This window comes from Candidozyma haemuli (genome assembly GCF_002926055.2).
Source record: "Candidozyma haemuli strain B11899 chromosome Unknown C_2014730914, whole genome shotgun sequence".
In the NCBI taxonomy this organism is placed as follows: domain Eukaryota; kingdom Fungi; phylum Ascomycota; class Pichiomycetes; order Serinales; family Metschnikowiaceae; genus Candidozyma; species Candidozyma haemuli.
The window spans coordinates 1,389,009-1,416,764 of NW_020289904.1; the positions used below are offsets into that span (position 1 = coordinate 1,389,009).

At 44.5% G+C, this 27,756-nt stretch overlaps 11 protein-coding genes across 11 annotated transcripts; 5 read left to right on the top strand and 6 right to left on the bottom strand. All coding sequences in view use genetic code 12, as the record gives it.

The window, feature by feature from the left end:
• Nucleotides 1-239: 239 nt before the first annotated feature.
• Nucleotides 240-4,420, bottom strand: CXQ85_002244 (uncharacterized protein; the record flags this gene model as incomplete). The annotated part of the gene is made up of 3 exons (XM_025485928.1): nucleotides 240-2,369; nucleotides 3,314-4,293; nucleotides 4,360-4,420. The coding sequence occupies 3 exons, from the start codon at nucleotides 4,418-4,420 to the stop codon at nucleotides 240-242; spliced, it is 3,171 nt and encodes a 1,056-aa protein (XP_025341393.1).
• A 154-nt stretch (nucleotides 4,421-4,574) lies between these two features.
• Nucleotides 4,575-5,705, bottom strand: NTG1 (bifunctional N-glycosylase/AP lyase; the record flags this gene model as incomplete). The annotated part of the gene is made up of 1 exon (XM_025485929.1): nucleotides 4,575-5,705. One exon carries the CDS (start codon nucleotides 5,703-5,705, stop codon nucleotides 4,575-4,577), a length of 1,131 nt encoding a protein of 376 aa, XP_025341394.1.
• Nucleotides 5,706-6,495: 790 nt separating this feature from the next.
• CAT8 (DNA-binding transcription factor) lies at nucleotides 6,496-9,489 on the top strand (the record flags this gene model as incomplete). The annotated part of the gene is made up of 1 exon (XM_025485930.1): nucleotides 6,496-9,489. The coding sequence occupies one exon, from the start codon at nucleotides 6,496-6,498 to the stop codon at nucleotides 9,487-9,489; it is 2,994 nt and encodes a 997-aa protein (XP_025341395.1).
• Nucleotides 9,490-9,622: 133 nt separating this feature from the next.
• CXQ85_002247 (uncharacterized protein) lies at nucleotides 9,623-10,552 on the top strand (the record flags this gene model as incomplete). Its single annotated transcript, XM_025485931.1, has 1 exon — nucleotides 9,623-10,552. One exon carries the CDS (start codon nucleotides 9,623-9,625, stop codon nucleotides 10,550-10,552), a length of 930 nt encoding a protein of 309 aa, XP_025341396.1.
• Nucleotides 10,553-10,877: 325 nt separating this feature from the next.
• CXQ85_002248 (N-acetylglucosaminylphosphatidylinositol deacetylase) lies at nucleotides 10,878-11,804 on the top strand (the record flags this gene model as incomplete). Its single annotated transcript, XM_025485932.1, has 1 exon — nucleotides 10,878-11,804. The coding sequence occupies one exon, from the start codon at nucleotides 10,878-10,880 to the stop codon at nucleotides 11,802-11,804; it is 927 nt and encodes a 308-aa protein (XP_025341397.1).
• Nucleotides 11,805-11,850: 46 nt separating this feature from the next.
• On the bottom strand, nucleotides 11,851-13,065 carry CXQ85_002249 (uncharacterized protein; the record flags this gene model as incomplete). The annotated part of the gene is made up of 1 exon (XM_025485933.1): nucleotides 11,851-13,065. One exon carries the CDS (start codon nucleotides 13,063-13,065, stop codon nucleotides 11,851-11,853), a length of 1,215 nt encoding a protein of 404 aa, XP_025341398.1.
• An 836-nt stretch (nucleotides 13,066-13,901) lies between these two features.
• FUN31 (serine/threonine protein kinase) lies at nucleotides 13,902-20,192 on the top strand (the record flags this gene model as incomplete). Its single annotated transcript, XM_025485934.1, has 2 exons — nucleotides 13,902-15,968; nucleotides 16,677-20,192. 2 exons carry the CDS (start codon nucleotides 13,902-13,904, stop codon nucleotides 20,190-20,192), a joined length of 5,583 nt encoding a protein of 1,860 aa, XP_025341399.1.
• Nucleotides 20,193-20,341: 149 nt separating this feature from the next.
• CXQ85_002251 (uncharacterized protein) lies at nucleotides 20,342-22,747 on the top strand (the record flags this gene model as incomplete). The annotated part of the gene is made up of 1 exon (XM_025485935.1): nucleotides 20,342-22,747. One exon carries the CDS (start codon nucleotides 20,342-20,344, stop codon nucleotides 22,745-22,747), a length of 2,406 nt encoding a protein of 801 aa, XP_025341400.1.
• Nucleotides 22,748-22,777: 30 nt separating this feature from the next.
• Nucleotides 22,778-24,277, bottom strand: TAF60 (Taf60p; the record flags this gene model as incomplete). Its single annotated transcript, XM_025485936.1, has 1 exon — nucleotides 22,778-24,277. The coding sequence occupies one exon, from the start codon at nucleotides 24,275-24,277 to the stop codon at nucleotides 22,778-22,780; it is 1,500 nt and encodes a 499-aa protein (XP_025341401.1).
• A 377-nt stretch (nucleotides 24,278-24,654) lies between these two features.
• Nucleotides 24,655-24,972, bottom strand: CXQ85_002253 (uncharacterized protein; the record flags this gene model as incomplete). The annotated part of the gene is made up of 1 exon (XM_025485937.1): nucleotides 24,655-24,972. The coding sequence occupies one exon, from the start codon at nucleotides 24,970-24,972 to the stop codon at nucleotides 24,655-24,657; it is 318 nt and encodes a 105-aa protein (XP_025341402.1).
• Nucleotides 24,973-25,085: 113 nt separating this feature from the next.
• On the bottom strand, nucleotides 25,086-27,005 carry CXQ85_002254 (uncharacterized protein; the record flags this gene model as incomplete). The annotated part of the gene is made up of 1 exon (XM_025485938.1): nucleotides 25,086-27,005. The coding sequence occupies one exon, from the start codon at nucleotides 27,003-27,005 to the stop codon at nucleotides 25,086-25,088; it is 1,920 nt and encodes a 639-aa protein (XP_025341403.1).
• Nucleotides 27,006-27,756: the final 751 nt, after the last annotated feature.

Sequence of the window (27,756 nt, forward strand, 5' to 3'; positions counted from 1 at the left end):
CCGTGTCTATAAATGTATGATTTATACTCGATGCGGCTCAATGGCCGGAACGACTTTCGCTAAACAGCTTATAATGGTGCGCCCCCACGCCCCCACTATTGTGTGCTCCGATGCGTGAGTCACTACAATCCAATACTTACAGGTTGATAATCTCAGTTTATACTAAAATACACTCAGGGCTAGGAACCCTGCATCTTCATCTTCATCTAACATCATCATCATCTCATCTGGCTTCCTCCTCACGTCTTCCTAGAAGACCCACCTTTGAAGTCAGGCTTAAAGTCAGGCTTCTTCACTCCAGACGAAGCACCCTTCTTACGCACCTTGAATTTGGTCACAAGAGGAATGTGGTCAGAGGCGAAATGCGCGTTGGGGAATCCAATGTGATGACTCAAATACTCTTCGTCAGGCTTGCCAAGCAAGCCCTGCACTTGTAATGTAGGCGTGGTGTACCAAACGTAATCGATCACGTTCGTGAAGGTTGGTGTGTAATTGGTGAATGGGAAGTCTGATGCAATATGATCATAGGCGGACTTCAACTTGAACGAGTGATGGAAGCCCTCATCAGTAAATCTTCCGTAGTCCTTACCCTCCAAATCTTCGTGCTTGGACACAGAGCCAGTGGAGAACAACTGATAAACTGCACTGCTCTTTGTCGAGTTGAAATCACCACAGATAACCACAGACGTGCTCTTTACCTCCTCTTGGCTGGACGTATGGTTGAACTTCTTGATCACACCCAGCAACTCTTCCAAAAGAATACCGACCTGCAATGCCTTGACATCATTAAACGCTGGATCCCAATGCAAGTGAGTGTTCACAAAGATGATCTTCTCGCCAGTTTCAATGTGCTGTAGCTGAACAATCAAAGCGATATGGTCTTTGTTCATGAATCTGTTGAACAAGTCCTTCGTCTTCTTGTACTTATCAGAACCCATGCAGACAGTATTATATTCAAAGTGCTGCTTCTGAACAAACTGGAACTTGGAGGCGCGGTAGAAAGTAGCACAACCGTCCACCTTCTTGGATTCAAGTTCACCCATGGTCTTAGATCTTGTCTTGCTGAAGAAGAATCCCTTGTAACCAACATTTTGCATGAGAGGAACCCAGAATTCGTGGAAAGTACGAGTTTCGACCTCTTGCAAACAGATGACATCCGTAGCAAGAGCAAGAATCTCCTCCTTCAATGCATTCTTTCTGTGTTCCCAGTCCAAAGCCCACGAAGGCGTGTACTGATACAACTTTGTCGTAGCGTAATGCTGGCACAATGTGTTGTACGACATCAATGTGAAAGTACTAGAAGCATCCACATTGGTATGATCGTCCGAGTATGCATTTGGATTGGTGACAGGGTCAATTATTTCACCATCTTCCTTCAACAAAAGCCACGATCTTGGAGTTGGCTCGGAATAAGTTGGCTCCATGTCTCTGAAATAATTAATCAATGCCTTAGGTCCACTCTCAGCAACCAAGTTAGCGATCTTCAAATCAATGGGGTTACCTTCAATTCCCAAAAACAACAACTCTATCAAGTTCCTGAATTCGATCGGTAATGTCTTAATGTTGTTGTCAAAAAGATAAAGGTAACGCAAGTTGTAGCAAAGACCCAATTCAGAGGGAACTTCGGTGATCCTATTGTGAGATAAGTCCAATACTCTCAAACCGCGCAATTCTTTGATTTGCTTAGGAATGGTGGTGAGCTTGTTGTAGTTCAAGTAGAGACTCTCCAAAAAGTCATATCTGAACAATTTTGGAGAGAGGTTCAACAAACCCTGGCCAGACAAATCCAAATGACACCACAACTGCTTTCCATGGGATTTGGCCATCAATCTCTGCTCTTCATCTTCCTCCAAATCCATCTTCTTATTTCTCATCAACGCAGCTGGAGTGTTGGGAGTTTGCGCAGCCAACTGTTGCTTCTCCTGTTCCTTCAAGGCATTGACAATAGTCTTTGTAGCCTCGATCAACGAGACCGTCTTCACATCGTTATATGGATTCTTGTTCTTTCTCAGGTTTTGAGCATACAGCTTGGCGTAAAAATGAGGAATATCTTCACTCCGAGACAACTGACACAACAGAGTCTGATGTTGCCAATACACGGTGTTAGGGTCATCGACATTAACCGCACTGACTTTAGCAGCAGCTGGCTGAAAGCCACTGGCAGCCAATTGTACATTCAGTGGTTGTGACTGTTGTGACTGAGACTGTTGCGATTGTGGTGGCTGTTGGAGTTGCAGCTGCAGCTGTAGTGGCTGTTGCAACATATTAACCTGTTGATTCATAAACTTCTGTGGATTCAAGTTCGGTGGTTGTTGAAGGCCAGGCTGGTATTGGTTCATGCCTTGGTCACCTTGAGATTGACCCAGCTGCTGGAATTGCAGGGGTGGGAAAAAACCAGGGCCGGGACCCTGGTTGAACGAATTACCATTTCTTTGGTAAAATTGTGAATCCGCATACATACCATCTTGAACAGCGGGATACTGGGGCCCAGAACCTGCGTTTTGCTGCTGGTTCTGTGGCTGCCCCTGCTGTAATTGCTGAAGCAAAATTTGCTGTGATGGTATACCCGGTTGCAGATTCAGCTGAAACTTCTGATTTATGTTCATCGCCTAGTAGCTTAAGCTTTCAGCACGAATGAACCAGTTCCTCAGAGCACGCTTAAAACCTCGGGTTTACTATGGAACCAGTAGCAAAGTTATGCCTTTTGTCTGGAAGTGTCTGTAAAACACGAGGGTGCCTGGGGTATGCTTGATTCGGCTGTGTTTGGTGAAACGGCGTCGACTCTTCGTTGAATAAGAAAAAACGTTGGGTAGCAGACTAGCGGAAGTTAGGCACAGCAAAACAAGCTAAAAATGGTTTACCAGTTTTGTAAGTGATCTAATTTAATGTTCGTTTAAGAACCACTGACGAATGCTTTGTTCCACTTGTGTTGGCGAAGGTTGATGGCTATATGGTCGGTTGAACATCTAGAAAGGGCAGTTTTCGTTGCAGGTCACGTTACTTGATGGGTGCGGCACGACTACTAAAGTACAACCAATGAAGAGAGACAAGGGCAACCAGAGAGCTGTAGAGAGATATTAGGGGTGTTATTTGTATTTCTATTATTGCTAATTGTGTCTATAACGGTTTTATTGTGGTATGCTTTGGTATCGTTAATGGTCGTGTGCTCAGTCTGCGGCTTTGCCTGGCTGCGAAATCTGGCTTCGTGAAACATGTATCAGACAAAGCTTATCTCTGAGATGAGAGGAATATGGTCCGAGGGAAATTGACGATCGGGGAATCCCAATGAATTGACACTGTAACTTTCTTCAACCTTGCCTAAGACCTTAGATGCCTCAAGTTGGTCTTTAGAAAACCATATGTGATCCAACACAGCAGTGAGACTTCTAGTGTAGCTTGTAAAGTCAAGAGTCTCTGACAACGAATTATCTAGAAGGGGTCCGTAAGCTGGCACAAGGGAGAACGGATTATGTAACAAGTTGCCCTTGATCTGCTCGCCATCCACCTTCGTACCGTAATTGTGGCCAAGAAACTCCTGAGCGTGCTCAAGGTTTACCCTTCCTCTTGACAAGAATTTATAAACGGACGACGTTGGAGTGGAATTGAAGTCTCCACACATAACAATGGGTGGATTTTCAAGCCCAGAGTCACTTATGAACCTGGACAATGAATTGAGCAAGAGCTTTGTCTGCATCAATTTCACATCATTAAATGCTGGCAGCCAATATAAATGAGTATTGGTAACGAATATATGCTTTCTAGTAAGCTTGTCGTATAGAAGGGCAAGAAGAGCCACTGTATTACGCGGTATGAGTCTGGATGCAACGTCCTCGGTGAGATCAAATCTATCCGCATGGCTTGAAACGTAATTGCCAAAGTTGAGTTCACGAAATTCCAAAAGATTAAACCTTTTCTTGTTGATAAATATACCAACACCATCCATGAACTCAGGAGGCCTCGTGCCCCAATAACCAGGTTGCGGTTTCCTCAAGTAGATCAGTTGGTAGTCGTCCAAAGGAAACAGATCCCGCCATTGGTTTTCATAAACCAGACATTCTAGCTCTTGAAAGCACAAGATGTCACACGGTAGTTGCTCAATGACCGTATTGATTAGAGGGAACCGGTAATGAGGCCAGTCAAGGTATCGTGGATCCAAATACTCAAACACTTGCTTCCACACATAATGCTGCGATAGAAGGTTGAAAGACATCACCGAGAACGATTCAGGCTTTGGATCTCTAAATTTGATCCAGTTTCGATATGCAAGAGCATCGAAGTCATCTGGAGGCTCAACTGAAGTGTGTGGGTATATAGGCGGTATCGGTTGGAGGTGGCACCTGGATGTGGAATGGAGCAGACATCTAGAAGACCTGAGAGCTATAGAGCTCAGCGGTAGCTTAAGCTTGGTATACCCAATCATGGGGTGAATAAACGGGTGGTGTTGTCAAGGTTTATAAGGTCGGAGCTTGGGCCATATAGTGGTACCATGGGGCACAGATGTTAGCGCGAGCCAGTTGCAGCAGCAGCAGCAGCAGCAGCAGAGGCAGTAACGCCGAGGGTGCAAAAGACCGATATCAAAAATTAACAATTCCAGCTTTTTGGTCCTCAACCAAAGGCAGCAAATCAGCACGCTGCCTGCGTAGTTTGTTCAATCTGTCCTCACTTATAGGTCCCTTGAGTAGCTTTCTGTTCACGCCCTTACATAAACCTTTGGATGCCAAAGTGCACACATCACAGTTGGAGATCTGGGAATTGCACACCGTTTGGCCAAATCCAACAAGCAAAGGGTTGACTTGAGCCCAAAGTCTTCTTGGTAACCACAGCTCTAGCTCCAATCTTGTGGCTTCTGGCTTATCTGACTTTCGCACCCAACCCCATTTCTGTGCGAGGCGATGGATGTGTACATCTACGCCAATGCCACTGTTGATGCCCCAGCCAAATTGTAGTAGTAAATGGCCCATTTTGGGGCCTACCCCGGGAAGTTCAACAACGTCCTCGATGCATTTGGGAATATCACCGTTATGCTTTTCGTGAAGCATATCACACGCTTTCTTCATGTACATGGCTTTCCGGCGGTGGAAGCCTACACGCTTGATAAGCTCGTCGAGTTCAGACTCGCTCGAGGCACGAATGGCTTCAATACAAACGCCATTGGAAAAGCCTTTGGAAATGAAGTGCTTCTTCATATTCTGCGACGCTTCGTAGTTGATCTCGTCTTTGGTCTGTGAAGAGAGCATGAGCGAGATGAGTAGCTGAAACCGGTAGAGCTGGGGCTGTTTCTCCAGAAGCTGCGGTGAAAGCGTATCGGGCATTTTCTCACAGCCCATAGAGTCCACTGGAGTGATTATACGGCCTCTCATGGCCACAACTTCGTTATAGATGGCCTGCCAGTTGGGAGGTTGGCCCTGGGCCAAGTCTGACGGCCTTACTGTGGAGAAACACGTCCCATTTATAGGCGAAACTTCATCTGCATGAGTTTCAAACCCTTCTTGTTTGATTTCCAGAAAATTTTCCACAGGCTCTTCTTTGACTTCCTGCTTTATGATCTCTTCTTTCACAGGGTGCTCTGGCGCCCCACAGAGCGACTCGTCCTCGATCTTCACCTCCACAGTCAGAAGCATACGAAGCTTGGCTCCTATTCTCGAAGACTTTCTTCTCTTGACAGCCTCATCGGCCACTTTACTAACAACACGTTTCGAAGCCATAATATAGACCCAGATCAAAGGAACCTGGAAGGTGTAACTGACTTATCTACTACTGCGCATCAGAGTCTGCACAAATTAGGTGAAAAGTTAATGTAAGCGAAGTCCGAATACCGTAAGAGGCAGGGACCTAGAATTTGCACAAAATCAGAAAAAAATACAAAAAGACCAACACGGTAGGAGCCCTTTGTCGACCGTTTTCTTTTCTCCTTCATTTTTCCAACCGAACGCTTACGCATATCCGCCAAACCGGGTACTCCACGGTATTAGGCTCCTAATCTGCGAAGCGTGAAAGTGGAAGTATAGAGGTTTTCCCTTGGTCCGAGAGCGTGGAGACGATACACAAAGACACACAAAAGTGGGAAACGAATTTTCATTTTCATCAATTCCCCTCGAAAAGACCATTTGACAAGTTGAGTTAATTGCCTGGCCACCAAAAACCCTCTTCTCCATTCCACCTCCCATTTCTTCCTGGCCCAGCCGTATGGTCAGATTTGCAACCGAGGTGCTCTCATTTGCGCGATAACAGCCTCTTTTTTTTTTTTCCTTGTACTATACCGCTTGACTCATTTATCGCATGTGCAGCGAAACTTCACCTCCAGACTATATGTGAAGTGTCTTGTGCGCACTCCACCATCTATATCTCCAAAGTTCAAGCGATTGGAACATTTAAGTGGGTCGACGTGATAAAAAATATAATCTTTTTCTTTTTAAAGAAGTCCTTTTTAGTCGGTTGATTTGGCTGCCTGTTATACTTATATTTTTCACGTTTAATTACCCCACACAAGACTGAATGTCTCCGGACGCTCTAGATCCCCAGAAGGGCTCGGATGCAAAAAAGACCAAGAGCAAAGGGAAGAGCCAGCTTGATCCGCTGAAGACCATCACTGCCCCTGGATCGTCGATGACGAGAATCGCCCAGGCGTGTGATCGGTGTCGAGCCAAAAAATCAAAATGTGATGGAAAGAGACCGGCTTGTTCGGCGTGTGCTGCGGTTGGCATCAAGTGTGTTGTATCCGATAAACTCTCCAGAAGAGCGTTTCCTAAGGGTTATACGGAGACTTTGGAGGAGAGGATTCGTCAGCTTGAAGCTGAAAATACCAAGCTCCAGGGCCTTCTTGATCTTCGTGACGAACAACTAGCGACAAACACTTCCCTCCCTGATTTGCCCAATAGCAGATCGGATTCTGATCTGGATACGTCCCGCCAGAACGACACTTCGAGTATTCCAAACTTCCTGAACCCACATTCTGTGCTTCATACACATACTCATGGAGACGGTTGTGCTTGTTGCTCAGGCAATAATGCTCTCCACGAAAGACCTGTCTCGTTAGCCGGATCTGTCTATGGAGAGTCAGGCAACGTTTCAGTACCTCAATCGGTGCTTAGTGGAGACGACGACGACACTCACAGCTTGCTAAGTCTCGAGGACCCTCTGTTTATGAACCATAGCCACAGACCATTCGATAAGTCGTTCAGTGCTTTCCCAAACAAGGAAGTCAGCCCAGCTCCTGGCGCGTTTGCGGCTGCTACAGCCATTGAGCAAATGCAGAAGATGGCAAACCCGGAACAGCAACAATTGGAGGATGAAAGCAAACAGAAACTTCTAACTCACCTTTTGGCTGCTTCTATCCCTAGAAGCACCGAAGAGACCTTATTTATTCCCACACTTTTGGCAAAGATATGTCAAGTATACGGCTACGGCTCGAAGCCAGCTATAATTACCGCCAATGCTTTGGCTTCTCTTAAGGAAACACTTGATCCCCGAGCGGTTTTCCAGCCTGACTATACTGAAGAAGAAGAGTTAATGTCTCTAATAATGGACAGGACAGATGTAACCAATTTGAGTCATTACGAGGCCATGAGGTACCTTAAGCTCTTACATCTTCCTACCAGGACTGAACTTGATCATCTTCTCACGTTATATTTCAAGGACTGGGGTAACATTACTCCATTGGTTAACAAAGGTGTGTTCCTCAAGAATTTCTTGAAGTTGGATGAATTGATCGACCATAATTCCAGTGAACCAACATATGAGTACTCTTATGAGCTGACAGAAAAAGTCGGTGCTTTGATGGTGCTTGTAATATCTTTCGGAATTTTATCACAAAAAGTCGAGCTTATGAATTCGAACGACAAGCAGGAACTTCGTCAGAAAGCAGCATTACTCAATCGCTACGACAAATTGATTCACCAATTCATCAAGCCAAACTGTTTGATCACAAAATACTGCTCATTACAATCTCTTCAAATCCTTGCTTTGGCCCTCCAATACTGTCTCGCCATTGGGGATGTTACAACTTGTTACGAACTTCGGGGCCGTGTTATTTCTATGGCACAACAGCTCAGATTGCATAGATGTCCTGCCGCTGTCCTTGGTCTTAATGGAAAGGATATCAACAATGTGAATCTCCAAAATTTCATGCAAGGTGAGCGACGTATTTTGTTCTGGTGCATCTATTGCCTTGATGCTTATTCCTCGTTGAACTTGGGTATTCCTCGTCTTTTGAAGGATTATGAAATTGAGTGTGCCATGCCATTTAGCGGAAAAAGCGAAGACGAGAGAGACAACCAGAACATTTTGATCGTTAACAATACCAAGTTGACTATCTTCGGCAGGGTATCAAAGCTGGCTTTGAGTCTTATGCAATATTGCAAAGTGTTGGGAAATATCATGGATTCCATCTTTACCAGATCAGGAGATATCAATGTTACTGAACGTGCATTGGAAAAGGACAGGATTCTTGAGTGCTGGAGAAGAGACTTGCCAGCAGAGCTCAAGTTCGAGATCGATGTTAATGGCTTCTCACTTAGAGACCAGTCTAATAATAAACTTAATGGCGGAATGGAAGGCACTAATTGGAGCATCTACAGCAAACATCAGCTAGTGATGATCTTTCTTTATTATCATGCCAAGGTGTTGATATACTTGCCGATTATTTCAAAGTATGGGTACCATCATAACGTCGGTTTGTCAATTAAAGAAAGACTTGCCCTGAAGCAAAGGGACGTTGCTAGCGTCATTTCGAGCATGACAATGATCCAACAGTCGTCTATTCAGATTCTAGAGGTGATGAAGACCATGGCATCCCAATCGTGCTACTTGATGCCTCTACCAATCAACTTGCCCCGAGAAAGAGCTCGTTTTGCTCTTCTTGTGGCCAAAGGATCACTCGATTTTATCAAGGGCGGTCCTCTTCACCAAAGCCTGAAGGGCCTTCTCTTGGAGACGCTATCGGAGTTCAATCAAGAGACAGAAATGCACATCCCTGGCGGTCTTACTCCAAACTCAACTCGACTCCTAGAGCTTTCAATCATGAGTATCCTTGGAATATCACCCTCATTGAAAAACTCCAATTCTCTCAGGAAAAGGGTTATGCTGGAAAGACCAATCAGTAAGCAAGCCGTTGTAAGAGATGCTGCCTACCTCAATGGTCACGACCAACCAAACCTCACTGCGAAAGCCAGACAAGTGCCTCAGTTCATCAAGACAGAAGCGCCCGAACTGCCTGAAATTGACTTACCTACAGAGTTTACCACCTTTGAGGTCGGCAACTCCAATAGTGACTCTAATGGCTCTTCTAACGAAGAAACCTTGGAAGAGCTCCTACACTTTGACCCATTCACCATGAACTACAGTAACCAACTCATGGCGACCGATTTCGGAGCCGACGGGTCTCTTGGCTTAGTGCCATTTCTCAATGAGAATGCCGATGAATACCGAGATGATGACCAAATGAGTGACCGTATTGGCGAAGAAGGAGGTGCTGTCTCGTTCGGCTGGTAACTCGGAGAAAGCGAGTGTATCACCGAACTGCGTGGGGGCACCAGCGTACCATGCGACAGCCGCTCGATCGTCTTCGGCTACATATATAAGTAAAGCATTAATTCCCCCATTGACCAAACATCAGTAACAAAAAATGACAACATTTGCAAAAGCAGGATTCCGCTCTCTTAACTACGACTCGTTTCGCCCACACTACCCTTCGTCGTTTTATGACATTCTTGCCAAGTATGTCGGCAGTAAGGACATTGATAAGACTATCGACTTGGGGTGTGGTACAGCCGTTGCAACCTACCCTTTGCTTAACATCTCCAAGTATGTTTATGGTACTGACTTATCACCTACCATGATTAAAACAGCCAATGACAAGAAGGAAGAGCGCCTCAAGCAGATGGGGATCACCGACTCATCCAGGATCGAGTTTGGAGTCAGTGCAGTGGAGGACTTGAAGGTGGAAGAAGCACTGTACGACTTGATCACGGCTGCTCAATGCATTCACTGGTTTAAGGATTTCGATAGTTTCTTTAAGTCGGCCGCCAAATACTTGAAACCAAAGGGAGTGTTGGCTTACTGGTACTACATTGACCCAGTGTTCATTGGCTTCCAAGGCCCAAGCGATGAATCCAAGAGTAAAGAGGAGATCTTTGAAACTGCCAACAAAATCTATAAGAAGTACGCTTACGAAGACCCCAATTGGTTTGGCCAGTACTGGGAACAGCCAGGCAGAAACATTCTTAGAGACACTTTGGTTGAAGTTGACCAAAGCATTCCAAAGGACTTGTTTGAGGATATCAAGATCAAGAAACGTAACTTTGGTATCGGCAATGACTTTGACGAAGAGGATCTCCAAATCAAGAAAGTTCAGGTTCCACTTATTGCCTTTGTCAAGTACGTTAGTACCTTTGGCGCAGTTCACAACTACGCTGAAGCTCATGGTGAAGGTAGCATTGAAAAGTTTGAGGAGAGCATCCTTCAAGATTTCGAAATGGAACTCGGCTGGGACAGAGAGAAGACCACCGTGGATTATGCATGGAACACTGGGTACACTTTCATGAGAAAGAAGTAAGTGCGGCAGCAGTAACTATTTTGCACCCAACACTTTTCCAAGCTCCACGAGTACATATTCAAAAAGACACAGCTACCGCTGACGAGAAACGACAGAATTATAAACAGAACATTAGACAAGAAACAACTTTCAATGAGTAGAATTGGCGTTTCCAACTGTGTAGTATGCGCTTGTGTGGACCAGTATTCACGGTAGGGCCAAAAAAACCAGAAGCCAGCATAACGTATAATCTGCACTACGGGTCCAACAAGTTTATCCCCAGTCATCAAGCAGCACCCTCCCTCCAGCTTACTTTCCAGTGGCACATTGAAGAAAATCCAACCACATGATAAATCTACCCAAGTTTGTTTTCAAGTTTGTTGGGTTCTCGTTTCTACTATGGGTGCTTCTCTCCACTGCCATTCCCCAGGTTTCGCTTAAGTTGACCAACAAGGAGATACAGACCAATAAGTTCCTCCAGTCGACATATCCATACAACTCAATCACCTCACCAAGTCCCTTGCCTATTGCTGATAGCGATGTTTACTATATTATTGGCCATCCTGACGACGAGGTGATGTTCTTTGCACCCTCTTTGTTGGAGATTTCCAAGAAGAAGCACAATAACCGTGTACATTTGGTGTGTTTTTCAAAGGGAGACGCAGTGGACCCTTCAATGGGTGTGATAAGGTCTGAAGAGCTCAGACAATCTGCTAGGATACTTGGAGTTAAGGAGTCAGACGTTATTGTATTGGATGGGTACGCAGATGGCATGAACGTTCTGTGGGACGCGGCAGACATTGGAACTAGTTTGAGCAAGATCGTTAAAGAGCCTAGATCTGTACTCATTACTTTTGACGAGCAAGGCGTGTCGAATCATCCTAATCACATTTCGCTTTATCATGGCGTCCGGAGCTTCTACGAGAACTACCTTAAGAGAAAATCACCAGAGAACAGGCTTTTCGTTCTTAAGAGTTTGAATTTCTGGGAGAAGTATTCATTTACCCTTCTCACTAACGTGGAGTTGTTGGTGGACTTGATCTCAAAACACTTCTTGAGTAATATTCTCAAGTTGAACGTCAACGTGAGCTTCTTCAACCAAATCCCACGCGAAGGACCTCCAACGATTAGATTCTACTCAGACTTGAACATGCTAAGCGTGTCATATGCCGCAATGGCTTACGGCCACTTTTCACAGATGGTATGGTTTAGGTATGGATGGCTTCTTTTCAGTAGGTACTTGACCTACAACAACCTCATCCAAGTGAAGTAGATCATTTTTAAATTGCATTATAGATACAAATATTAGTACATTTCTATTAGAAGTTCTTGAAACCGAATTGTTTTTGACACCAGTTAGCTCCGTGCTCGAAGTACTCTTGCCTCGAGATGGAAATTTCTTTTAGTAAATCTTCGTTGACAAGCGACGTACCGCCGTACCAAGCCACTTCGTTTAGTTTCTGCTTTTGGGTAATGCTCTTCACTTCCCAGTTGACAGGAAGTTCTTTTTTCAACTCTGCTATGAGACGTTCAGGTAGGTTTGGTATGTAACTGCTTCCTCCCACGATATTGATGTTTGCCAGGAGTAATGGCCTGGCAGCTTCTGGACACGAACCAATAGAGTCGACAACCAAGTCAGTAAGACTCTTGAAGTTAGCATTTTGGATCATTGGTGAACTTGAAACGGTATTATTATCCAACATAACCTCAGGATGGAAGTATGCTTCTGGGATCGTGAATCGTTCGTCATACAACTTCAATGTTTGAGCATCCGGAGATAGCTTTTGATCGTCCGACTTAACGTAACCAGTAAAAGTCGTTTTGAAATCTGGGAGAACAAATTCACACTTGTAATCTAGCTTTTTCCTGAGGGCTGTTTCGAAGTTGTCAGCGACAAACATCGTCTTTTCTTTGAGGGTATTTAGAAGAATAGGCTCATCCAGGATATCATAATGTCTGAAAGAAGTTGTTTCTCGAAGCAAACCATTGAGATGACGTCCACCGATGGGAAGCTTACGCATTCCTTTCCAGTATGGGGTTTGGTATAGCACTGGGACGACCCATGTCGAGCTGAACCCGCAGTCTACGACCAACGTGAAGTCTGCTGGCTCAGATGTGCTTTCCCAAGGGACAAGCGATGGAGGGATGCATCGGTAGTAGTCGCCAAAGCCGTATTCTTCAAAGACTATAAGGTCTGTGTTCATGGATAGTTGCGGGAGTTGGAATGGTGTTTCTGTGAGCATTAGATGTATGTTCAGAAGATCCAATTCTTTTTCAGGAGATAACTGGTCAAACGTATAATCCCAAAGAGTCTTTTCGACTTCCCACGACGTCAAGTGGCCCAGATCGTGGGGTCGTCTGAAGTTGATGCCAGAATATAGGTTTGTATGGGAAAGGTAGTCGTTGCCGACGTAGATCACACCATCACGGGCCTTTGCCAAAGCATTGTGTACCACAAGGGGTTTATCTTGAGTGCTGAAACCCGCTTTTATATCGTAAGACCCGTTATCTAGCACCAAGTGTTGTTTTGTCATGGTAGCTATGAAGAGTTTGTAGTTCTCACTATGATAGCGGTTGAATACTGCAGGACAGTAGAACGGCTGCAATTTTCAGGCAACGTCAGTTTGCAAGAAAGATGTAAAGAGGCCAAAAAAAAGTATAGGTTTAACGCAATTTCAGGTACAAAGAAAACCAAAGAAAGAGATACCTCAAAGGAAAGTTCCCCTTTCAACCCTCCACACTGCCTTCTTCACGGTGAACCGGTGCCTGCAAATCCCCACCACCATCAACAAACCGTTGTGCCAATCTTTTTACGCGTTGTAATATAAAGTGCCTTCAAAAACCCAAATCCAAAGCCAATTCACATACTTTCATTAAAATAAGCTATTCCATGGAATGTGCTAACTCAGCATTGCTTAGCGCTAGCTGTGGCTGAAGCACGCTCTTCGCGAATGCTAAACTGAGACATCCACAACGGTCAATGAAATGCCCAGCAATCGAAACAAACGAAGGAAAAAAAGGAAAAAGAAAGTGACCATTGGAAAGCTTAATAAACTGGAAATACTAAACCACCAAAAAACCATTCATTTCGGGAAAATTGCCGTACTTACCGCCCCTCCCATCTCGTATCTATACTCTATACTGGAATCGCTGGGGTCTTCGCGGGTGGGGCAGGCGGCCGACCGACCCTAGACAGTCCTCAGGTCATAATCCTCAATACTAACTATATAACTGGAAACACCGACAAAGTCTTTAATCGCCACGCATATATATTCAAGAGTCGACAAATCGACCTTACTTTGACTCCTTTGCATTCAGTGCTTACTGGTTCCTCCCGTTTTTATCTGCTGCTTCTCGGTTATTGCTGACAATGACTCTCCTATCTAGGGTGCTCAATCACAATTCAGAGAAGGCTAGGCCACAGCTTTCGCCTAGAGTGCTGGCTTCTAACCTTAAAAAACCTCGTGTCAAGCTTTCCATAGCGTTGGAGTCTCCTCCGGTTATCTTGTATGGCCAGCCACACGAGTCTACAGGATCCATCATCTCGGGAGTGTTGAACCTTGATGTTCTTTCCAACATAAAATCTAAGCATGACGACAGTCCACGAAGAACGCCTGACTTGACGCCTGTATCTTCCATGGGAAGCATAGGTCCAGACTCTGACGTTGAGCTCACGTCAGTGACTCTTCTGCTTGTTCAGACAATTCGGTACACCAAACCATTCCAGATCCCATCGGGCTCAGTTTCGTCTTGTAAGTCATGTGCTACGAAAAGAAACACCTTGGCTCAGTGGGATGTGTTGATTGAACCTGCTACGTTTTGTGTAGGGACCCATGCCTATCCCTTTTCACATCTTCTCCCTGGTCTGCTTGCTGCATCTACAAAACTAGGCACTTCCCTGTCCCAATCGTTTATCAAGTACGACATTATAGCAGTGGCTGTTGCTGGATCAAAAGAAGTTGTTGCCACACTTCCTCTCTGTGTGCTGAGATCGATCCTTAGGGGCCATGACCGGAATTCGCTTAGAGTGTTTCCTCCTACAGACGTCACTGCCAGTGCTGTCTTGCCTAATGTTATCTATCCCAAGTCAACATTTCCAATTGAGCTACGATTGAACAATGTCGTTAGCTCTAAGCAAGATCGTCGGTGGAGAATGAGGAAGTTAACCTGGAAGTTAGAAGAATGCACTAAAGTACGAGCTTCAGTGTGTGACAAGCACAAATTGAAACTCCACCTTACAAAAGAGCTGCAGAAGCGTGCTCAACTAAACAGAATGAAAAACGGTGCACACGAAAACAAGTCATCCGGTCTTCACCATCTGACAGTCCAAACATCTATGCGTCTTGATGCACCTACCAGCCAAGTCTTGACTGCCGCCGATGCTGCTGCTATTGCAGAAGCCGCAACTCCTGGTAACCAAGATGTTGATGAACAGCCCGTACTCGACGAAGGCGTTCCAAATAGACCTATTGACGAGGCACTCAATTTTGACCTGGACTTCTCACATCTTAGAGCATCAACCGAGGCAGAGAGAGCTAGCCCTCTGCCAGCAAGCAACCAAACGGCTAACGGTAATCTGACACCAAGCAGTGGCTCCAGTCGTCGTGACCATTTTGCGAATTCCGATCGTATATTCCCCTTACCGAGCCACCCCTTCACTAATACCAACAGAACTACGGTTGATGATCTTCGCCCGCTGACAAGTAACAGATCACGCACAGAACAATCTCAACCACATGAAGATCTCTATCTCGAAGAGCTTCGAGTCGTCTCGCATGGTGAGATCAAGTCAGGCTGGAAATCAGATTTCCTGGGTGAAGGCCGTATTGAGTTGGTGGCAGAAATTTCAGCTATGGATTGTTCTACAGGCTTACAGAGACATGTTATGCAAGCCTCTTCCACGGATCCCAAACAGGACGAGACCCAGGAAGGGCTAAGGAATGGAGCGAACATCTCATGCGATATAGACGACCCTGCATTAGGAGTGTTCGTGAACCATGTGCTTGTCGTGGAAGTCGTTGTGGCAGAAGAGTTAATTCATGTTTCAAGACAAAAAGCCCAAGGCGACAGTCTTATGCCAATAGACTCCTCAACATCGATCAATTCTAGTACCAACATCAAGGAAACCCAGGTTGGTGTACCCACTGGCGCTGCTAGAGTTTTACGGATGCAATTTAAGATGAACGTTACCGAAAGATCAGGACTTGGCATTGCATGGGATGACGAAGTTCCGCCAATGTATGAGGATGTGAGAGCCTTGAGCCCTCCTACGTATCAGAAGCTGGCCTCTGATACACCGCTCCTGAGTTACGCCAATACGCCCGTAATTGGTGGATCTCGCCAAATACCAGCGATACTTTATGGCCTTGGAGACACACCCAATGCTGGGTCTTTTTCTCAAATCATGAATTCGGAGTTGAGCGACTTGGACGAGCAAGTCCAAGAATTTCGACTCTAAGGTGCGTCTGAAGGAGGCTGTGAGTTGATTTTGGGAGACAACTACGAAACCTTACTACGTTTTGAACCAAGACAATCCAAAGGCACAGCCATTTTCTTCCATGAACTTCTCATGTGACTAACTACATCAAATCTCTTTCGGAAAAGACAGTACCAGAAACCGTGTGTGACATGCGCTCTAGATAAAGCCATACACTAGTGCGTCAGTCGTACACTCCTCCGCAGAGCCGTGCCATTTCTTTGAGCGGTTGAGCATCACTCAAATAAACACTCAAACATCAGAACTATAGAACACACTGATAATGTAAAAAACTAAAATCCCTCTTTATCATGCATGATGCACCCTTCTCTAGTCTCCATCCATACTTATTCTGGCGATAATGCCGTTCTTGGCTCCTTCATCAATGTGGGCCTTCCTGCAGGGGGATGCCTACTTAAGATCTTATATTTCTAACAGTGGTGGGGAGAAAGATACACATTCATTTCACACGCTCGTCGAACTACATAATAGAGGTGCACCAATACACCATCCCTTCATCAAATAGACACTTCCTCACGGTCTTATACACCTACAGCGCATAGAGAAGAAACTCTCCTTCTGTTCATTTATTTATTATTCCCACACTTATCTGCCCTTTTCTTCCCACCTGCCCTGTCTTCATAGATCTCATCAAGAGGTCTTCCCTAGCTATATTTGTCAGATATGATGCAGCCTCAAGCTAGCAGACGGCAGCCGCTGTTCCACTTTGATGAAGACTATGATACTCCAAAAAGCACCGGCAATAAACCGCATCCCATCAATACGTCATCTGCCCGGCTCAATGTCCTGCTGCTATCCAGAACAGCATCCAACCAGACAGACTTCTCCAACATCAACAGTGTCTTACAGTTTCCCATTGAAAACTCGCATTCATACTCTTATGCCCACTTGTCCCCTAACTCGTTGGCATTACGACTCAATGTGTTGAAGAGATCGTTGGAGATCTTGAATGAGAGGCCCGACTGGTTCAAGTCTATGAAGTACGAGTCGCCAAATAACAGTGATGATGAAAGCACCCCTGCTGACATAGCTCCTTCCTGGAACCTTCCGCAGCCACAGCCAATATCAGAGAACGGGCCTCGCCGTGTTTCCGCTCGCCTGGTGATGTATCATGATGCTTCTCGCAATACTAGTGGTGATAGTATAAACCTTAATCCTGATCGCTACAAAATCCGTTCAAATGCATCCTCCGCTGCTTTATCTGTACTCTTTAGACCTCAGATGGTCAGAGCAGATAGTTTGCCGGCTTCTCGCTTCCCTTCGCTGAGCCTGATTCGAAACGAGTTTAAGACACCCGATTCTGGTCTTTCTTCGTGGAAAACTGAAGAGGCTAAACTACTTCGGGAGATCTCATCTCCTAGCGATACTATGTTGAGTGATGATTTGAAAGATATCATCCAACTCCTTGAGAATGATACTTCGGAACTCGACAATAGCACAGAAATAGCATCTACCCTACACGATTTGTCATTATCATCTGGTGAACATGAACACCAGGCAAAGCAAAATATTTTAAAGACCAAGCTTCTTTTAGCTTTGGCTACTCCATTTGTTGAGTCCGCATCACTGACTTCCTCGCTTCTAGACTCAACCGCTCCACCTTCTGCGGCTTCGATTAATACCCCCATGGTTAGCACTTCTACTGCATCGCTTAATTTACTTAATTCCCTTAATCTGCCGCAAAACCCAACTCCAGGAAATCGTCCGTTCCATGTGCTCTCGCTGGGTAAGCACTCGTCACCCCAATCCGTCTTTACCGTCGAAGACATCACTCCATGGAACTTGAAAGCTGCAAATGACTTGGCCTGTTTGATGTTTGGTGTGCTGAAGAATATGATTAAGAATCTTACATTGATGGATCTTATCGCTCCTCAATTCAGACATTTTGTCACAGAAAGATTGACCAAGTCCATGTCTGCTTCATTAGACAAGAACAAAGCTAATGATCTGTGTATCATATTTGCAGGAGAGATCATTGCCATTTCAAGACAGGCCGACCACGCCTTCGCTTGGACATCCATGTGGGCGAAGAAAAGAGGTAATTTGATTATTTGCATGTTTGAACAGATTCCTTGTGACGCTTTTGATATCGTCGTGCTGTGTGATATCGATAACTACCCTTCAGCACAGTATGGTATTACATCAGTACAAGAAATTGCTGGAAAACTTCTTAATCCTCACTGGAAGGATCTGCTGAAGACGCTTGAGCAGTTTTCGAATTCACTTGACCACGAGCTTGCAGCGCTGGCTTCAAGCCACAAGAAGGATACTGATGCCTGTGATTGCCGCGACAGTGACAAGATTAACAAGTTACGGTACTTCACCCTTCAGGTACGTGAGGATAATATACCATGCGCTGTGACATCTTATCCACTCGAGATCAATGATGACAAGTACGAGATCAAGCTCAAATTCCATTCCATGCCTTATATTGCTGGTATGTTTGTTGTCAACTTTTCTGACTTTGAGATCCTTTCGAGCAATAATGCCATCGCTAATAACCTTTTCGGAAAGTCTTCAGAGGAAATACTTCATCACAGCATCAACGAAATCATACCCGACTTCACAGAGATTTTCAGCACGGGTATGGGTGACCAGAGTGAAACAATCAACGTTGTTCCCGGCTTGGTTTTGCCCGAACATTTTTTCAGAAAGTATGATGCTGTTCTTAAACACAGACAAGCGCAAGAGACGCCCATGGAGGAGTTGTTCTTCAAGTCCAAGGGAATTTCTGGTCTCCACAGGGATGGTAAGAAGCTTTGCATTGACGTTCAGCTTCGAGTCATACTGAGCGACATCTTCGTTCTTTGGGTGACCTACTCTAGACATTCCAAGAATATTGCGAATGAACTCGACAAACTAACCAGAAGTGCTTCCTCGAGGTCTTTGAGCACAAGTCCAAGACAGAGAAGTAATTCAGATGTTCTGGGGAACGATTTGCCCTCTCAGCTTCGTTTGTTTCCAGAGAATGAAGATGATCTTATGGAGCTTGGTCATACTAGCCCGCATATCAGCCGTGCTAGCAGTACAAGGAGACCGAAGAAAGCCAACACATTCTCTATTCCTGTCACGTACTTGAGTCGTGATTCTGATACAAACTCATTAAAGGTGCCCGATGGATCTAAGCCCTCTTCCTCCAATAGATCAGTATCAGCTGGCGGAAGTCAAGGATCGGAAACTAGTGATTCTCAACTGAATAGCAAAGGATCTGAATCTGAACCTACAAGTTATTCTAATACCTCCTACGATCCACATTATACCCGGTTTACCGAAGAGGAACTACTCCAGCTTGAAAATGAAGAATTGAAGCAAAAGATGAAGCGTTCCAAAGAGTGGCCCACATCTGTTGGGGCTAAGAGACGGACGAAGAAGTTTGAAGAGTTCAAAGTACTCAAGAAGCTTGGGGAAGGTGCCTATGGCAAAGTTGTCCTTGCTGAGCACAAGCAAGATCCTTACTACAGAATAATCATCAAATGCATTGACAAGCAAAGGATCTTGGTTGATACGTGGGTGAGAGATCGCCAATTAGGTACTATCCCTTCTGAAATCCAAGTTATGGCTACCCTTAATCATGAACCGCACCCTAACATTATGCGGATCATAGATTACTACGAGGATCCCAATTACTACTACTTGGAGACGCCAATCTTTGGAGATCCCCCTGCCATCGACTTGTTTGACTACATTGAGGTGAAGAAAGACATGACTGAAATCGAATGCCAATATATCTTCACGCAAATCGTCAATGCCATCTACCATTTGCATAAAAAGGGCATAGTTCATAGAGATATCAAAGACGAAAACGTCATTGTCGATGAGCGTGGGATTATCAAATTGATCGATTTTGGAAGTGCTGGATACGTGAAGCTGGGACCTTTTGATGTCTTTGTCGGTACCATTGATTATGCCTCTCCTGAGGTATTGAGAGGTGAAAAGTACGAAGGTAAGCCTCAGGACATATGGGCGCTAGGCATTTTGCTCTACACCATGATATACAAGGAGAACCCATTTTACAATGTGGACGAGATAATGGAAGGAGACTTGAGAGTGCCATATGTTGTGAGCGACAGGTCCTTAGCCTTGATAAGGAAAATCTTAGTGAGAGACATCGATGAGCGTCCGACGATCACTGATATCATTGAGGATGAGTGGTTAGACATTTGAGACTTTTCGCAGCCATTATATTCATCGCGCCTGCAGCCTTGTTGCGCGTATATACAGTACTGCACAATTTCACGCGTTGCAACCAGAAGCGTATTGATGAAAGCATTATCACGAACTCCACAGATTCATATTTCCTTCATTAGACGCTCATGGATGATGCTGAACTTCAAGAAAACCCAACTAACCTTCAGCATCATGAAATCACCTTGAAGCTGCCATCGGGGGATCCTCCTTTCACAATCTCCATACTACGACTGGTGGTTAACCCTAGCATCCATACGTTGCTTCAAGATGACTTTCTACATCGGAGAGTGTTCTTCAGTAAACGTTTGAGTACTATAGCTCCCGAATCATCCAATGCATATTTTGTACAAGTAATAGATCAACTCAAAACCTACCGAACCGGAATCCTATTCAAATGTTTACCTTTCCCTCATACATTCGAGCTATTCGTCTTTGCCCGAGCTGACTCCACGAAGTTAGTCAATTCCACTTCAGTTGAAGAATTTGCATCTCTATCCGAAACCAGCTGTATTGAAGGCTGGACGACCCAACCAAACAGTCCACAAGATTCCAGCAAAGCTCTAGATAGCTTCTCCATGAAACCTCCAGCAGCTTACATATCACCCACCAGTAATCGCAATGCCGTCGTTATGGAGATATCACCACAAAGCGAGACAAATCCCATCCAATTCTTGCAGTCCAGGTACTATAGCATTCTATATTCATTATCCACTCCGTTAACATACTTCCCCAAAACGACGCTTACGCGACTACAGAACATGTGTTGCGAGGACAAGAAGTCGTTGGAGGAGAGTTTGCTTTCAGTTTACCTCAATCCTGAAGAACTCAATGAAAGGCATAGATTGAGGTATGGCGTGGATACTTTAATTGGAAAACCTGGAGCTGAGCCATTGAAGATAAACCAGTATGAATCTGAAAACCAAGAATTCCTTCTTCAGAAATATTATTCTGCAATTGTTGCGGATGAAACGAGAGATAAGGTAGTTTTTGATCTTAAACGAAGAGAGGCACAGCTTCAGATTTTGGTGATTATGCAACTTCTTTTAGCATGGAAGGTCGACGAAGACAGCTTCCTTAAGACAAACAGCAAACAACAAGAAAAGTTGAATAAAAAACTGAACAAAAGGTCGCTTGTCCGGAAGAAATCGAAAACGAAGAAGATCATACCCACTTTCTTGGGTGTAGGTATACAAGAGACCAAATCACTTGATACCGATAAACGCCTTCCTGTTACTCAATTCACTCTCTACACTTCACTTGTCGCTTTGGTTGATCAAATGAGTATTTGGGATGTGATCACAGGGAAGCTCAAGAATAAGAAGGATGAGAGCATGTATGGATTTCTCGCCTACGTTTTCGTGCCATTTTTCAACAGCAGCTATCCAGGCATTGTGAAGTTCGTCATCGAAAAGGTCAAGGAACTGCGTCCTAATTTCAAGGTCCCAAGATTGAAATCAACCAGAAAGAAATCAGAAGCTGATACTGAAGCTAGCAGTCCTATGTTGCATCTGACGAGCTCTATGGTGGAAGAGTCTACACTGCCAAACAATGCAAAACCCTCGAGATTCAACAAGACACTCCTTTCCAAGGAGCAAAAGCCATTTCTTCGAAGAGCAAAGACCTCAATCAGTGAAGGTGGAGATGAACCAGCATTCCTGCTCAAGAGGTCGAAGTCGAACTTGGGCTCGAAAAACTTGAAACGTAGACAAGTCGACATGTCTCTCACCAAGTCAGAGGAGCAAATTGAAGCCAAGCCAACTTCCTTCATTTTTGGTGATGCAAGAAAGATGAAGTTGCTGAAGGACAGCTCAAAGTCGTTCAATGAGCCTAAAGATATTGCACTCATTCAAGCAACACCCACTGCAAACAGGGTAGCCGACGTCATCCTAGAAACTCCACATGATCCAGCATCGAAACTGCACGACTTCATAATTCCTGACTCAACAAAGAAGGGCTCCGTTGTTCAACAGAAGTTGTCGCTTTTGGCAGCTCCTTTTAATGCAGATATCAAGATATTGAGTTCGCCTGTCAACAACTCTTCCGAGAAGTCACCTAACATTTTTCTGCATAATCCTAATCCTAATGGACAAGGTCCATCCTCAATCATAGCATCTTCCCCAATTCAACCAGAAGCTAATAAACTGGTTGTGACTGAGAATTCAGAACAGATTTCAGCTTTCAAAAATCCATTCACCCAGTCTAGCCTTCAAGGGTCTCCTTGCCGTCCAACAAAGACGCGTAAGAAAGCTCCTAAGAGGGCTGTATTGCCCCGAAAAGCAGCGTCATCTTCGGAAGTCTCTATGCCAATCACAAAACCAGCAGACATAAATGTTGAGAGATCAAGCCGTCTTTTGAAGACCTCATCTGCTGAATTCTCTCGCACTGGCGACGCTACGGATGTAGACTCTGCTGATGATGCTGCCAATGATGGCAACAATACGGATTCTGATTCTGATTCTGATTTTGAAAAACTACTTGCATCGACTTCAAACCGTACCTTGAAAACCTACGTTAGGCCAAAAAGAAGGTAATCCATAATCAATTAATACATTAGTCTCTATTTATACATTTGCTTCACCAATAAAGATTCCACGACAAATGGCCTTTGCATCTGGTTTTTGGAGAAGATCATCAGCCAACGGCTCGCCAATTCTATCCTTTAACTTCTCTTTTATTTCCGTGCTGACTTCTTGGTCGACGTCCATCTTATCCGAGTCATTTTCGGTGAACTTATCTTCAATCTTTAATTTTTCAAGAACATCAAGAACCTTTTGTTTTAGAATGTTGGTTTCAACACTGCGTTTGGAGCTATCTTCAACAACTTGCTTGGACCACATCTTCACGTTGCCAACCAAGACAAGCTTGATAACCTCAGAGCCCAACTTTTCTATACCCAAAAGAGCACCATAGTGTGTACCCAAAGGCTTGGAAGAATCAAGCAATGCCCGAAGAAGAGTTCTTGTCACTCTTGGTTTGAGCGTAGTATAGGACGATCCAAATGAATCAATGATATGCTGTAGAAGGAGAGAAGCAAACTCTCTAACGGCAAACTGGCCCTTAATAATATCAATGACTGCATCGTCATCTGCATTTTCAGGAACGACTGGGCCAATTCTTTTTGCAAGCAAGAGCGTAAGAATACATGGCATCAAAGCGTGAACGTATGGATCCAAGAAGATGGTTTTGTTGTCACAGAGAGCTGAGATAACCTCAAGTAATGTGATTAAAAGCTCAATGTTCCTCAACTGATTAGTGACTTGTTCTGCCACGAATTGGATGAAGTATGGTACAAGTTGATGCAAACCAGGATCTGTTCTCAAAGAGTTCAATGCGGCATCTTTAAAAGTTTCCTTCTCTGGGTCTGTAGATATGAGGACTTCGACAATCTTGTCAAAGTAAAGCTTGAGTTCTTTCAGGAGTACGTGCTTAACCAATGGTTTAACCTCAACATCCTTATCGCCCTTCTTCGATTTCTGTCTACCGTTTCCATCCTTAGATTCTTCCGTAGAGCTAGAGCCTGGAGCGGACGACAGTAGCAAGTCGTTACCGTATACAGAAGAGGTAGCACCTCTCACCACTGAAGGTAAGTTCTTGATCTCTGAAGCCAATGGGTTCTGAGGAATCATTGGCTGCACACCTTCAATACCCAACCAATGAGCGGTGAAAGTAGTTTGACGAGGGACTTTTGGAAGCTCCTGATTAATCAATTTTTCAAATTCAATCTCGTTGTCATCGATATAGTACAACGTTTGACCACCAGCTCCAGATAAAGCTTCCTTGAACACCAATGGTTGAGATTGGTCGTAGCCAAACAAAGGTTCAATATTGAGCACCTTAAGAGCGTTGTTTATATCGCCAGTAACAAGAAGCTTCCGTTTGGAGTGACGCATGAACTTGATGGCTGTTTCTAGGATCTCATGTATTCTGTATTCGACATCCATTGCCAAGTTCTTTGCTGCATCATCGGGGAGAGTGACACCCAAAAGGTCAGCGGCATCTTTCACTGTATCATGAGGAGACCATAATGTATGGGAGAGGGGGATTTTGGCTGCCGAGTCCATGATGTTTGTTGATGTACCAACTTGATAATGTTGTATTTAGTTCGAGACATGAAAGTTGGCTAGGATATGCAGTACACACCCTACGCCTACAAGAGATAGACTAGTCTACAAGCCAAAAAACATTATGAATCTGTAAAATATGAAATATGAAGCAATTATTAAAGTCTTTCTAAAAGTATTTATTTGTTCAATTGCACTTTTGTGGTGAGTGTCACTCTTGTAAACGTTACATGAAACAGACACAGCCAGCCGGAGAACACACCAGCCAGGGTAGTCTTGAAGCAGCCATTTGTGAAATGTTCGTGGCATTTAGAAGGGATGAAATGAATGTAAATGGATTCAAATGGCACGCTTCATTGCTCTAAAAAATGCTCTTCTTATGCCAATCCCTTATCCTTCTTCGATATCTTCTCCATAGCCTTCAATTTGGTCTTGCTAGAAGCAAGATTATCCTGCTTCTGGTTGTACCGAAGCTCTGCTGCTCTAGCTGCTGCCTCTCTCCCGCTTTGGCCCAGTTCTGATTGTGCTTCTTGTTCTCCATTCACTGGACCACCTAGTCTTTGGCCTGCCTTAGACAGGGAAGTGTGGCTTTTGTTAGAAACCTTGTTAGCGGCACCCCGCTGGTTCATAGGCCGAGAAGGTCTAGCAGATGCCTTGAGATCATCTTCTGAGTGCTTGGAGAAACACGAACCCATTGGTGGCTTGTGGTGAGTTAAGTGGAAACTGGAGTGCGGATCGAGTCAAATCACTACTAAGCCGGTACAGAGGGGGGAAGTCGTCAGAACATTTATCTATTTACATAATTTTATTATTGCCTCTTCTTACCCGAGTAGTCTCTTCCTTTTGCGGATAAGAAGATAGGCTTGGAAATCAGTTTATAATCCACGTTTTCCTTTAAGAATCTGAACTTAGGTACCTTAATGTCTATGTCGCTGTCAGGAGTAAACTGGTCATTCAAAGACAACTCAGCGACAACATTGACTTGTGGTCTTGGTACCCACCATCTGGCAAAACGCACACAAGCTCTGTCATCTTGATGATAGTTCTTGTATGTGTCTAATACCTTCAAGTAGAACGAGGTACGTGCGTCAGCGTAAGGACTAGTGATGGTAGAGTCACGCAAGGAAGCCCAGTCGGCAATTGGAATGTACTTGTAACGCTCCTTGTCCAAGAACTTCAACGATTTGTTCCACTGCTCCAAGATTTCCTCGTTACTGAAAGCTTCAATCTCTCCCATCTTCTTCAAACAAACTCTGTTGGCAACAGGACTGCGCTCAACCTTGTAAGTGAAGTATGTGTCCATTAATTTCTGGAAAGCCTCCTTGTTCTTCCACGTGAAGCGAGTAACGAAAGCGTTTATAAGGGTTTCATCAACTGGTCTGATCTTTGAATATTCCGAAATAAGGTGTTCAAGCTCTGCGAGTCCCTCCTCACTATAATTTGGATATGTGTTGAAGAAAATCTCAGCAAGCTGGTTGTTTAAAATGGTGTATCTTGAACGAAGGAAAAGCGTGCTAATGTCCTGATTGTAATGTTCCACAGTGGTCAACCAATAGTGAGTGATGCTCTTGAAAGGCTCTTTGGCTTCGTGGAAGTTCTTCAACATACTAGCAGCATGAGGAGCCTTGAGTACCACTTTGTAAGGCAATGCAAACTCGACAGCCTTGTCAAAGAAGTGCTTTGCAATCTTGGTGTCCAGACAATGTCCGATGAAGTTCAAATGCAAGTCTCTCAATGATAAGAATGAAACATACTTTGGCACAGCCTCAGTTTCGTATAATTTCATGAGCTGTTCCATCATATCCAAACCACGTGGATTATCTCCTGCAAGGATTGCAATCTTACCCATGGAGGTGAGTAGAGAGGGCGAGATGTTTTTGCCCTTTGTGTTGTAATCATAGATCTTTGAAATGTCTTCATACGAGAATCTCTTGATGTTGTAAGCAACAGGCAAGACAATAGCCAAGACATTTTGATCCAAATATAGAGAGCTGGCATCATCTTGTTCATTCACACCGTATTCCCAGAGCTCTACAAGTTCATTGTAGTTTTCACACTGATGCAATGCCTTGAAGTAGTCTCTAAGACCGTACAAGTTCAAAGGAGACTTGATTTTGCCCGTCAAGATACCATCGAGAATATCCATGACGGCGGCTTTCAACATAATGTCATTGTTCAAAGACTTATTCTCGTAATGATCGGTATCACGGTCCAGCTTCGAGGAAAGACGGTGAACTCTAGTTGCCCTGGTATAGTGATTAAGGAAGTGGGCGTAGCTGGACAAGAGGTCGGTGCTAAGGTGAGCTTTCACAGCATCATTGGTATAGAGTCTTTGCAAAGTCTGTAAAGCCTTCGAGCACTGCTGGGACACACGTCTGCAATCGCTAGTGTTCTCTAGAGCATTAGCGAACTGTTGAAGCAAATCTTGAGTCTTCTCATCGGGACCAGCATTCACTTCGTTTTCCACTGGCGTAGTTGTTGGCGCAGAGTCCTTTAAAGCTTGATCAAACTTAAGGTTATTTTCAATCTTCAACGAACTTTCCAGAGCCACGCTGTTCTTGGTGCTGTTGCTTCGGGATATTTGAATGGCATAGTGGTTCTTGAACTCAGAGCTAGGTTCGGTTGTAACAGTAGGGGCAAATTTGAGACCAGAAGTGTTGCCTCTGACCTTCCTAAGAAGGGCAGGCCTTAAATTCGCCTGGGTATTAGTGGCGATAAGCCTAAACATAGGGATCTTATAATATGGATGTGTAGATCACCTGGGCACTGTTATCGATATGACAGAGACTATTCAGGTGTAGTTTAAGGTTTTTTCTTTTTTTCAAGAGCTCTTTTTTTCCCTTCTCTTCTGTATCCTATACGCACGACACCACCAGTAGATATTTCATGGAGATGTGGATAATATATATATGTGGTCTGACAGAAGGAGGCAAAGCCCGATCATGGAGATAAAGAAATAAAATAGATCAGATTAGGCCGTGAAGAGTGAGGCGTTGGGTGATATTCGAGTTTACGAGCGTTGGGTCAATGCGTATGGTGATCCAGCTTGAGGCTTGATTCATGCGCTTAACATGAAAGTAAGTCGTATACAAAAGAGACCAACAAAAACTAGAAAATCCAATAATCAGAGGAAGTTCAGTACCCCAACAAAGCTTCCCTGGATGCTATCTAATCTTGTACCAGCTGATGGATCAGTGGCGCATTCAGCCTTGCATGGCACCACTTCGCTCTCACGATACTTCAATAATACTGAACGACCGTATCACAAGCTCCTGATGCACTTACCACTAAAAATTTAAGGTTCCCCTTGTAAACCACCTCTACAACCATGCCCATGAGTACACTAGCCTCGATCGTTCTGAACCTCCAGGTTCTGGTCCGGGTGCGTCCTGCTTCCCGCCTAAGTGCATTTGTAGTGGTATACCAAGTGGGCAGAGCAATCTCCAGAGCGTATATCCACAAGAAACCGGTACTTCCTA